Source organism: Glycine soja, chromosome 7 (genome assembly GCF_004193775.1).
Source record: "Glycine soja cultivar W05 chromosome 7, ASM419377v2, whole genome shotgun sequence".
In the NCBI taxonomy this organism is placed as follows: domain Eukaryota; kingdom Viridiplantae; phylum Streptophyta; class Magnoliopsida; order Fabales; family Fabaceae; genus Glycine; species Glycine soja.
The window spans coordinates 18,007,670-18,020,287 of NC_041008.1; the positions used below are offsets into that span (position 1 = coordinate 18,007,670).

Below are 12,618 nucleotides of genomic sequence, written 5' to 3' on the forward strand. Positions count from 1 at the left end.
AAAATCCGTGGATCTAGTTATCTGCGGACTATCCTTGAAATTCGTCTAATTATTATTAAGACATTTTGATGCTTTTAGTAAAGATCGACTATATAATAAATGTTGGTATATTTTTGTCTAAATACTTTAATATTTAGTCTTTAATATTATTATAAATATTAGTATATTTTAGTATGATAGATTTTAACTTAAAAATTAGGAGAAAAAATTCTTCTAATTTTAAACATTTTTTATTTTTAAAAAATATTTTTTTTTTCAAATTATTTTTTTAGACTTGCAAACTGGTTCGAACCGATCCTTTTATCTGCGGATTTGAAAGACACAATGTGAACTTAAAAGAAGCCCATTTATTCGGTGGACTGATTTGTTCTGTTCTTTTGAAACACAGGTTTGATGGGTCAAACCTTAAAGAGAATTAGAGGAGGTGCAAATAGAATGGGCAAAGGAAAAATTCACAACTTGCTCCAGTGCTCCCCCGAATGTATGAGGATTTCCTAAAAATCTTTGATTAATTTGCAGCTTTTAGTTTATATAAGAAAAATTTTTTTAAGAAAAATAATTATTTTTGATGGGCAATTTTTCTAGAGAATTTTTTAAACGAGAACAAACTTGCACATACATTTATATATTTGCTATAGAACCTTGGCTGGAGGGTGGTTAGTTTATGCGTAAAACTTCTCTCTTCATTTTAATTTAGATCAATAATAATATTTGCACTCAGTTCTATAAAATTAAAATTTATAAAAAATTTATTTCCCACGAGACCTAGTACAATATATAGTAACACAATAAATACAAGAGATTCTGCAAACTGAAAAAGGGATTCTTACTAAAGCAAACTCAAACAAGAACAACTTCCACTCATTTGGCATCTACCGTAGTAACACAAGATCAAAAGCAGCTTCTCTGATAGAACACACGTACGTATGATTCAACATCTTTCACAGTAGTGGTTCATTTCTAACAGCTAGCTATTGCAACTTAAAATAATTGCAATGCTTCTGCAAAGTGCTAACTTTTTTTTTCCCCCTTCTTTATGGACATGACAATGTGATCAGAATGAAACAATAACCAATCCATTGAATTTGAATCTGATTTTGGGTTTGGATCGATGCCACCATTCTTCATCTCAGGAAAGGACAAGAAATAGGCCAAAGCCTGCAAACCAACTTCCCACATTAATTTAACTTTATATCAAATTTTATGTGATTTCACAAGAAGGATTATATTTATATTTATGTGACACATAACTTGTAACTTACCTACTAATTAAGCGCTTAAAACTGCATTAGTGGCTGGTTTAAGTGTGATGTTAGTAACATCAGCTTGGTCTGTGAAAAACAAGAGATCAAATATTAGGCATGAATTACAAATTTATAAGAATGGCATCACGGATTTTGACTATTATATTTATGTAACCATTGGAAATTTGACATATTTTACTTACTATTAAAGGGTGTTCTTTGTACGAAGAAGCATGCCCCAATAACAATGTAGCACAGCAGGAGAACAAGGCCTTTCATGTAGTGAGAAGTCCCATCCTATGAATAATTAAGGGTGGTTTTGTCAATTCTCATAATATTCCATTATTCAGAGATTGAATGAAAATGAGGTAAAAAAATATGGGTTTTTTTTCCAGTTAAAATTGTTAATTAAATATATACCTGTAAAGTGAAGCCTGTGACTATTATTGCCAAAGCAAGGGAACCTGTCTCTAAGAGGTTGAAGTTCATGTCCATATTGATACCCATTATCCAAGCAACGATTACACATAATGGGACCTATATTGTGTAATTGCATAAGCTTTCATTAAAAGAAGGGAAAAAAAAACAAAAAGTAACTTATAAATGAAATTATGAAAGTGTCCATTTACATATTAGAGGTGTGTGTATCTTACCACAAACATGGCAATCTGAGTTGCTGAACCTAATGCAACACCCAATGAGATGTCCTGTGTTCAAGGAATTACTTTAGTTTAACTAAATTAACATTTTAATTAAATAAATTTATTGCTTGGCCAATATGATAATATTATCACTCTCTCAAGTTCTCACCAGCTTGTTCTTGAAGGCAAATATGATTGCTCCTGCATGTTCAGCTGCATTGCCAACTATCGGCAGCAAGATTATGCTTAGGAAGCTCACAGACAAACCCCATGAATCTGATGCGTCCTGTTATGTTTGACAATATTAATTACCATCAATATTTATTATAGTCAAAACTAAATGGACTTCATTTTTTGAAGAAAAAAAAAGCATTTTATGTCAATTATTACCTCAATTGTATCCACCACATATTCTGACAACACAGCAATGAATACAGTCATTCCAACCAACCAAGCAATGCCACTCCATAATCCAATCACAGCTTGTTCTTCTGAACCATCCTCGCCATCTTTACCGTCCTGAACAATTCATTGTGTTAATTAATTAATTAATTACTTCTACGATATTGGCAAGGATTAGATTAATTGCTAACCAACTTAATTAACCATTTTCATAATTCAAGAAACCTTACATCTTCTTCTTCAAATAACTCCCTGTGTGTCCACAGTTGAAAGACAATGTAGACAACATATGCAATCAACATCACAATGCTAGAAGCTCTTGACAAGTGCAGTGAAGGGTCTACAGTGAGAGCAGCTGAGGCACCACTGTATTTGAACAGCATTGGAAGCAAGTAGCACAACAATCCCAACAACAGCATAAGTGAGTTCACATCTGCTTGTCTCTGCAGATTCAATGCTTAAAATTAGTCATCATTGTTCCATTATTAAAAAAAAACATAAAGGACTAATTATGAAAAATGTGCACACATTATTAGATGAAACTGTGAAGGGATTTTTAGGGCCTTACTCTATCATATTTTTGTTCCACTCCAACGTTTGCAATGCCACCACATAATAGAGAGGTCCCAAGAACCAGAAGAAGGTTTGAAAGAATAGAACCCAACAGAGAATACTTGACCACGGCAATTTTGTTACTGCTAAGGGCAAATACTGCTATTATGAGCTCCGTAACATTCCCACATGTAGCATTCAGAAGTCCTCCAACTGTAATTGAGAAAATGTAAAACATTTAATTAGCTTCAGTTATGCCATAATCAATTTTACTCAGCAGTTTGTAGCAGCATGCTTTCTTATTCTAGTTTTAACCCTTTGATTTTACTATTTCCAAGATCACAAGTAGCACATGGTTTGTCTCGAAAACCAATAGTCTAGAACATTCGATTGGTGCAATAATGTGAAAATAGTCCTAACTCTTGATGTTTATAAACTTCAAAATTGATACAACAATCAAATATTAATTATATTATGTTCCAAATTAAATATTAGCTATTAAAGGAAATTTTCATGGTGATAAATTCTCCAAAATTGATACACTTTTTCGGTTTAGATTCATACCTGTGGGACCAGTGTAAAAGGCAACTTGTCTGCGACATTTGAAGGGACAATCACCAACAGAGAAAATAGAAAAAGTATCAGCAATCAACCCAGAAACAAAAGCTTGTTGTATAACAAATCATCCAAAGAAAAGAAAGGGTGCAACAAGTTCATCGAGGTTCCTTACTCTGTAATGAAGCTCACACGTTCAGCAAGTGGTGTAAGTCCAAGTAAGCTTAATATAAAAATCCAAGGCTGTTTGATATAATAATAATAATAATATTAAAAAAAAAAGAGAGAGGATCGTCAATAATCGTGGCGTAATTGCGGCAAATGAGCAATAGAAAAATCATTCTGCAACAATTAAAATTTGTTTTTAACGAAAAACATTTCATAAATTTTATAGAATTTTCAACTTTCACGTAACCATCTTAGTTCGAAACAAACTTTAAATGATAAAAAAAAGAACCGCCCTACTCTATCATAATTAATTTAAGTGCCGTATTCAAAATATGGCCAAGTTAGTTTTAAACTCAATATTAGTTAATTTAGTTGACCATGATTTTTTTTTTTTGATGCATGCTTTCACTTTCACAGATAAAAGATTGTCACGGTCGAGGAAGATCAAGGTTTGGACCATCCAACTACAACTCATTGAATGTGAATAAGTGTGGGAGTTGAATTAGTTCAAGGGCAGCCTCATGCAAGAGACTCCCATTACGAGAGTAGCTATACATGTACAAAAAATTCTTTAGAATTTTAATTTGTAATAATTACACGAAAACGATTTTTCTTGAGTGTAAACTCATGACATTCTCAAATAAAAATTAAAGACAAATCTGTAGAAGTATCAAAAAAATTCATTTAAGAAACTGATTTTTTCTAATAATTTTTTTTTATCAGTTCATATACCATTTAAAAATTTAACCTACTGATCTTATATTTAAAAGATGAAGTTATTTATCACATTTTAATAATTACTTTGAATGATTGAATTAGTTGAGTTGATGAATGATTGAGTTAGTTGGAACTGAGAAAACAATGCAAACATGTGCAACAACAACAACAACTAATTAAGTGGAGTGATGATGAGAGGGACTCACTCTTCCAAAGCCAAAGCACTCAGCAACGATGGCAGCTGGAATAGCAGGGATGAGAATGGAAAGCTTGGTGCCAAGAATAACCTCTTGCAAATTTGAAAGAAAGTTTCTGAGAGTGGCACATGGAACCTTTGAGACAAGAGTTCGGCTAGATTTCTTGCGCAAAGAGGTGGAGGACATTCTGTGTGCAGAACGGCCATGCCTGGTCTCCTTGGTCAAAACCCTTGGTTTCCCATTCTCCAATAGCCATGGTTCTTGTTGGTGAGAACCCATTTGCTAGATACCTGTGTGTGTGAGATTTTTGGAGAGCAAAGAAGAAAAAGGACACGAGGCAATGCAAATTGTGATGTGATGCAGAAAGAAAGAAAGAAAGAAACCACAGAATGGCACTCTAGCTAGGGTACCACGTGTCTCTTGACGCACTTGCTATAGATAAATAGATAGCTATGTATGCACGTATTATTTTCTTCATGAAATTAACAAGGAACGTCATGTATATTTATAAACTTGTATGGAAGTTGAAATGTAGATAATCATGGGAACCTTCCGGGAAGTTTCTCATTTATATACATAAGAGGATTTCAAATTATCTCTCAAATTCAATTTCTTCAATAAACTTTATTGGTTATCTAAAAAAGAATTCTCATTTGTTAAAAATAAGAATAGTAATATATATATATATATATATATATATATATATATATATATATATATATATATAAACTTAAATATATTTTTATTTCATATAAAATGAGCATGTTTTGATTTTAGTCCTTATTTTTTTTTATTCTCTAAAATTTAAATTATTATTTTTGGTCCTTATAAATGAACAAATTTTGGTTTTGGTTCTTATAAAATATTTTTTGTCTTTGATTTTCCTCCTTCAAAATCTAAAATAACTATTTTATTTTTTTGAGGTTATCACATTCGGACATTGTACTGCATACATTAGCAGAGTGTTATCTAACATGATCAATTGACCTTTTACTAAATACATATACCCTCTGTTTTCATTTATAAGAAGGAAAAATTCAATGATTTTTTTAATATAAACAAAATTTAATTACTTGTGTCTCATTTAATGAGACTACCTTTAAAATAAATTTTATTTAATATGGGATTTATGTTTGATAACAAATATCAATAAAGGATAATTTAGGAAAAAAAATATTTTTTTATTAAAATTAACACAATTTTATTATAAAATTAACTAATTTTTTTAATAAGTATGAAATTGAGTTTTTTTCTTATAAATGAGAACAAAGGCAGAGGCTGTAAGTATAAAATGGAATTTAAGAAATGATATATAGAAAAAAGATGTGTAGTTTCAACAATCATTGAACGAGGAGAAAACTTGGAAGCCACAAACTCATGGTTTTGTACGATAGCATAACACTAAAATATCATAATCAAGTAATCACTCACATTGTCCATGCTGAGAACCAAAGATACCAACAACTAAGACCACCAGAAGTCGAGAATGGCTGACAAACCAAACACGTAGCACTTTATTATGGCATTGAATAATGCAAATTAAATACATTTATCAAAAGAAAAAAGAAAAAGAAAACAACAACGCAAAGTACAAACCACTGTACGGCTATACTTTAGGCCAAATAATGTATATATATATATATATATATATATATATATATATATATATATATATATATATTATAATTTTAAAATTCTCACTCTTAAATTTAAATTTTATGAAGATTTTTTTATTAAATTATGAATTTTTTTATTAAAATACTCATTTAATATGTTTTAAATTTTAAATAAGATTGGTGATATTTTAAAATAAACTAGATGTGAATATTATTGTAGTCTAAAAAATATTTTTTAAATTTTACTACACTATATTAATATAAATGTATTAAAATTATTATTTTTTAATTTTTCATCAATTTTAAAATGTTATGTCTTTAAATTATTTGTTTAATAAAATAAATAAAATATTATTCATTTAATTTTTTATTATAAATTTATTTCAATTTAAAAATACTCGACTAGATGCATAAAAAATTGTTAATATATATAAAAAAATTAAATTTAAAAATACTTGACTAGATGCACAAAAATTATACTTTTATATATAAATTTGTTATTTATTAAAATAAGTTATTTTGTCGCTTTTATTATTAAAATAAAATAATAGTATAAATGAATGCATTGTTTTTTTTAAAAAATAAACTACTAATAACCCGTGTCTTACATTGAGTTTATAATTTATAAGTTTTTATATAATATTATAACGGGGTTTTCTTATGAGCATGCTGTCAGAAGGCTTGGCTTCAGAAGATGGCCTGATGGAGAAATATATTTCTATATTATTTATCAACTTAAAAGTATTATATAAATGTTTGAAAATTAGATGTAAAAGAGTAAATGATTAATGTATTAAAGTTTAGATTAAATTATTTAAAAATTATTTAAGTTTGATCTCACAGAAAAATAATCATGAGTCAAACTTTACTTACCGTCAGATTAAACTTTAGACTAATTAGGATTTTATACCCGATGAATAGGATGATTAATAACAAAAAATAATTATCTTACTTCTTGGTTAACACATTATTTATTTGGCTTAAGTGCTGATTGTATTGTTTATATAAAAAAATCATGTGTATAACATTTTTTTTAAGAAAAAAAAAAAGCTTTTGGGAGGTTAGGATCCACTCATCCTTGCCTATTTTGTGCCAACTTAAAAGTGATCGAGAAAGAAACGGAAGTAGAAAAGTGTTAATGAGTTTTAAGAAAAATATCAGGGATTAATTTTTTTTTTCTTCGAAAAGTGAATAAAAAGGGGGTGGACAGGGGAAACCTAGGAAATCGACAAATTAAAGTGATAGAAGGTAATTTTGAAATAATAAAATGAAGCTGATGCTAGTCATGTAATGAGTTTTGTCAATATGTAAAAGAAAAAAAAATGATTAATTAAATATTTAGAAAGAGAATTTTATGTTATAGCTAGTAGCCTTATTTGTCTAGAATTTTTTTTCCTATAAAATATATATGTGACATATATGTACCAAAAAGAAACTAAGTTAAATATAATTCAGAATTAAGAACTGGATATTAAAGTCCAGTGAGCTAGCTCTAGCTAGTTTGTATTTTTCACTTAATAATTATGCACTACTCAACAGATTTGTGAATACAAATCTGCTTGCATGGAAGTTACTGTCTTCGTTGTGCCAAGACAAAGAGGAAACTAACAAACATCAACATCCACAGCACTCAATGCTGGAAAGTACCCAGACAGAGAAAGTGGTAAGAAATTTCCCTAAGCAAGGTGATAAATAAAGTGCTGCATGTTATCTGCACTATATATTGCCATAACCAGTTTGCACCAAAAAATTGTTGAAGAGTTTTGGTGAAGATCGAAACCAAGCTGCAGGGTCGTACTTTTACTTCACAAGATGGGGGAGAGGCACATTCCACAAGGTACTGTGTCCTTCACAGTTTCACGAGCACACTAAAGTCTTCACTATTTGACTTACTATCTAAAAATTAAAAATACTCTATTTTTCACATTTTAAACCTTTTTTTTCTTTACGTTGGGTAAAATTATTATTACTTTTTATATATATGGTCATGTGAAATTTTCATTTTTTGGAGGATATATATTAATTAATAACATAGAAAACCCATGAGTGAAACTGGAGTTTTAGCTGTAATTTTTGGAGCTACCAATGCCATATATAAGTTGAACTACATTTTTCCTTCATTTGATTTTTATTTCTTTCCCTGCAAACACATAAATTACATATCTCAATCATTGTTTGAGGACTGCTGTATTTTAAAATATTTTTTTTAGTTTTCCAGAATCAAATGATGCAATAATATATATATATAATCTCCATCAAGATAACGAATGTCTGCAGACATGCCTGCTGAAAATATATTTGTTAGGGAATTAATGTTGTTCTATATCATATATTATATGCATTTTTCTCTCCCTATACTATATCTCTATTATTTGATGCATATCTTCAACAGATTCATCATTCTTTCTTTCTCTTGCTCTGTAAACGCACATGGTTCTGATCAAACATCTCTCTCTCGTGAGTTTATCGTAGTTATATATAGGGACCGCAACCATTTTTGTCTTTATAATCATTGTGATTTTTTCTTTAATTTCAAATTTAATTCTGACATATATATATATATATATATATATATATATATATATATATATATATATATATATATATATTAAATGCTGGATCATAAAATATGATCAGAAGATATTTTCAAGTTTCAACTGTACTGCATTGCTTGAACTTTAGATAGTAAACAACACTCGGTACTCCTTCTCAAATTTTGCACCCACCACACGTACGAGAGTGGCTTTGAATTTGAAGCTTATTTTGTACCCATGCTCAACCATTTCTGATTTTTTCTCTTCAGCCATATGAACATAGAGTAGGAAAAGACTAATCAATCATATATATTTTATTTTGTTCCAGATTTTTTAACCAAGTAATATCTATGTGTATTTATCGTTTTGTGCAATTCAAGTACTCATATTTGAATCTCATCACAAACATAGAGTTTTTTTTAGACAAAAAAGAAAACATATAGAGTTAAAGAAAGGAAATAAAACCACCATAATTCAAGGGAAAGGAGAGAGGTGGGGAAGGATCCTATGATGAATATGAAAAACCTTAAATATTTTTCTAAGAGTACATCATTGCAAGACAAGTGCAAAACCTTTTTTTTTTTTTTTTTACTTTTAATCTGTTAAAAATTATGGTTTTAAATGATTTCTCAAAAAATATTTTTTTTATCAAATTAATAACCCTTTTCTTATTTTACTTTTTATTTTTTTGTCTATAGTTCCCTTAAATATTATATTTTTTAAACAACTTAAATATTATGAGTTCTTCATTTGCTCCTTTTAAATATCATGGATTTTTTCATGTACCCAAAAAAATCATGGATTCTTCATTTCATCCCCTTTTTAAAGAAACCAAAGAGTAAATATATACATATTTGACATGCAGAGAAATGAAAAAAATGTCATTTCATAATTAACAAATGTTTAATGAAATATTCTTTTAAAAAAACTAAAAATAAAGGACCAAATACAAAAATTACAAACTTTTTAGAGACAAAATTTTAACCAAGTATTTTTTTAAAAAAAATAATGTTAATTAATTCAAATATTTCTTTACATGTGAATACAATTCTTTAGATTTACTAATAACTGCAAAACCCACCAAATGTTTGAAAATCATAGGAAACTACATTTACATATCCAAGAAGTGATGACTCACAAGATTGCACAATCAATTATCGATGTTCTATAATAACCAAGCATTTGTAATTTGCTTTGTCGCATGTACATTGATCTAACTGTCCTAAGGGCTCACCCACGAGGGGATCACATGCTGAAGGAGGCAGATTGGTTTAGCTTTATTTTTTGTGTCTATCCTTTGTCAACGAAAATTGGAAGCCAATGAATGAATAATGAGAACTGAAACCTCTCGAAATGTTCAAAACTCAGTACCGTATATCTCCCTATCACATTATTATCACTTGCCTCCAAAACACTCATCAATTGGGTTGAAGTCCCATCCAAATCTGTTAACCCTCCTTCTTCCAATGGTCATCACTCATCATCACCCTTCAACATTCCCAATAGCCACTAACATGTTTGCACCCGCAAGTGTTACCCCCACATGCATTTGGTTTCTTGCTAGCTCGCACCTTCGAGGAAGCTTCCTCTTTTCCCTTCAAATATGTAGTTGATACTTGATATATACCAACATATGTCACATTCTCCAATCTCTGGAAGGAACTGGTTTTTTCTTCAATTATATCTCTGTTTTAGCCGTATTTTACAAAAACTGTACATGCTTTGTTTTCAGCCATAGAAAATAATTATTTATTGAAAAGGCGCTTTAATTGCGGTTGTCTATTGCTAGCATGAGTTTTGGCTTTTTTAGGGTTACCTTCAGATAGGCGTTGTAACTATGTTAATTAAACTGAAAATTTACATATTTCAATATACTAATAGAAAAGTTATGTGAGTGGTAGATTAAGCTGGTCAGATGCAACTGTACACTTAATTGTAGGGTGTTTGCATAAGAGTTGTATCCAACGCAACACACTTACTTTGGCTTTTTTGCTTTAGAAAGTGTCATTTTTCGGTTGAATGTGGATACAACACTATCCAAATGCCCTCATAGGGTTAAAGTGACTGTTTAATCCTACGTTGACCAGAGAATTAACTTAAATGCAGTTTACAAAGCTTGAATGATTTCTATCTTACAAATTGATTTTTTAGGGTTAAACTAGGTTTTAAGTTCAAATTTTAAGATAATATTAAGATATATCTTTAGTTCATTATTATCTGTTATACTGATTCTATATAATTGAGTTAATTTTAAGTTCAAATTTCAAGATAATCAATTATGAAAAAAAATGTACATTAATTTATAAACCAACATCTTTGGTATAAGAAATTATTTCAGGTGAATGATAGAGCAATAGAAGTGTGAGAAAAACGAATTTGAATCATATAATTTAAATAAATAGTTAAAATTAAAATATAACTTAATTATAACATTTATTTTTCTCATCCACACATACTCTTGTCAAATATACAAAATAGTGATTTGATATCTTACGAGGTTTCTTTGAACTTTTCTCTGTCTCTATATATTGTTACCTCACTATTAGAAAACGCAGTTTCTACATCGGTGTAAAATGATGTTCTACATCGGTGGTCAACCGATGTTGAATAAGATGTCGTTGAAAGTTAAAAGTTTCAACATCGATCCCCAAATCACCATTGTAGAAAGACAATGTTTTCCACATCAGACCTAATGTACCCACCATCTTTGAAAAATGTTTATTGAAGACGTCGCTGATGTCATCAACGACTTAGAAAATATGTTATCTATGCCAATACTGATGTCGTGCCGGACGTTTGTTGAACATCGCAGTTTTTACAATGGTACTATCCTGACCACCAATGTAAAAATTACACCTTCTATATCGGTATTATATTCATAAACGATGTAAAAAAAAAGTATTTTTTCACATCGGTGCTCACTTAAGGACCGATGTAAAAAAATTTTATTTATAAGACCGTCATAAATACTATATCCTCGAAAATAGTTTTTTTAGTATTGTCTGTTTTTATACAATGTTAGACGTTGTCACTGTCACCATATAATACAATAGAGCATTATGCATCTATATTTATGTGGTTTATATTCCAATATGATAAAACTAAATAAATTTGACCACAATCATTATTGAAGCGGGTACATGTAGATATTTTAATATTGTATGCATGGACATGGAGCTTGGACCAGCTGAGGTCGACCTCACAATTCAAGTACTGACAAGTTCAAGCTAGTTCAATCGTCACAACAGAAGAATGCAACCTAGCTAGCTAGGAATTAGCCAGGATATATTTTTACTTGACTGTTTAATACTTCAACTTTTTATATTTATCTTAAGCTGGATTTTAATAAGATATGTTTTTGAAAATAATAACGTGTAAATAAAACTTTATCATATTTATTAATAAAAACACTGGTCCAAATTAAGTATAATGATATACCAAGAAAAAATGATGCACTCCTTGACGTTGATTGACATATTATTATGTTGAAGTTGAAAATTAATGAACTAAAGTACTACGATCACAAAATAATTATTAGATCACAGTACTTAGTTTATTAATGAACATAATTGTAAAAATTAATAAGTTAGACAATTTTTTTATCTCCCGTATTATTTTGTTTTAAAAATCACAAAATTTTAGTGAATTAATAAATCATTCATATTCCTCAGTTAACACGATTTCATTGTAGATTGTGTTTGTTTCATTTTGTACTATGCATGATGGGTGTGTTAGCAGGACTTGGTGGGTGCGCTACGGACTCGTTGTAATTGGTGGGTAGGTTATGATGAACTTGTTCGCGACAATGTCAATGTTAAACAAAATGAAGAAAAAAAAAACTTAAACATTGTTGCCAAAAATCATCTCCGGCGGTAACACATGTGGTTGATAGCTTGATTAGTTTTCATGTCTATAAAGCAGTGATGTGGTGTAGTTTGAAACATTAGTTTGATGACGATGACAATAAAAATAATGACAGAAAAATGAGGAAG

At 29.6% G+C, this 12,618-nt stretch overlaps 1 protein-coding gene across 1 annotated transcript; it reads right to left on the reverse strand.

Moving 5' to 3' along the window:
• Window positions 1-724: 724 nt before the first annotated feature.
• Window positions 725-5,008, reverse strand: LOC114419062 (vacuolar cation/proton exchanger 3-like). Its single transcript, XM_028384660.1, has 12 exons — window positions 4,486-5,008; window positions 3,570-3,637; window positions 3,404-3,432; window positions 2,856-3,052; window positions 2,518-2,730; window positions 2,276-2,404; window positions 2,055-2,171; window positions 1,898-1,951; window positions 1,665-1,781; window positions 1,448-1,541; window positions 1,263-1,331; window positions 725-1,158 (listed from the first exon to the last, which is right to left on the reverse strand). Exons 1-11 carry the CDS (start codon window positions 4,753-4,755, stop codon window positions 1,270-1,272), a joined length of 1,350 nt encoding a protein of 449 aa, XP_028240461.1. The 5' UTR covers window positions 4,756-5,008; the 3' UTR covers window positions 725-1,158; window positions 1,263-1,269.
• Window positions 5,009-12,618: the final 7,610 nt, after the last annotated feature.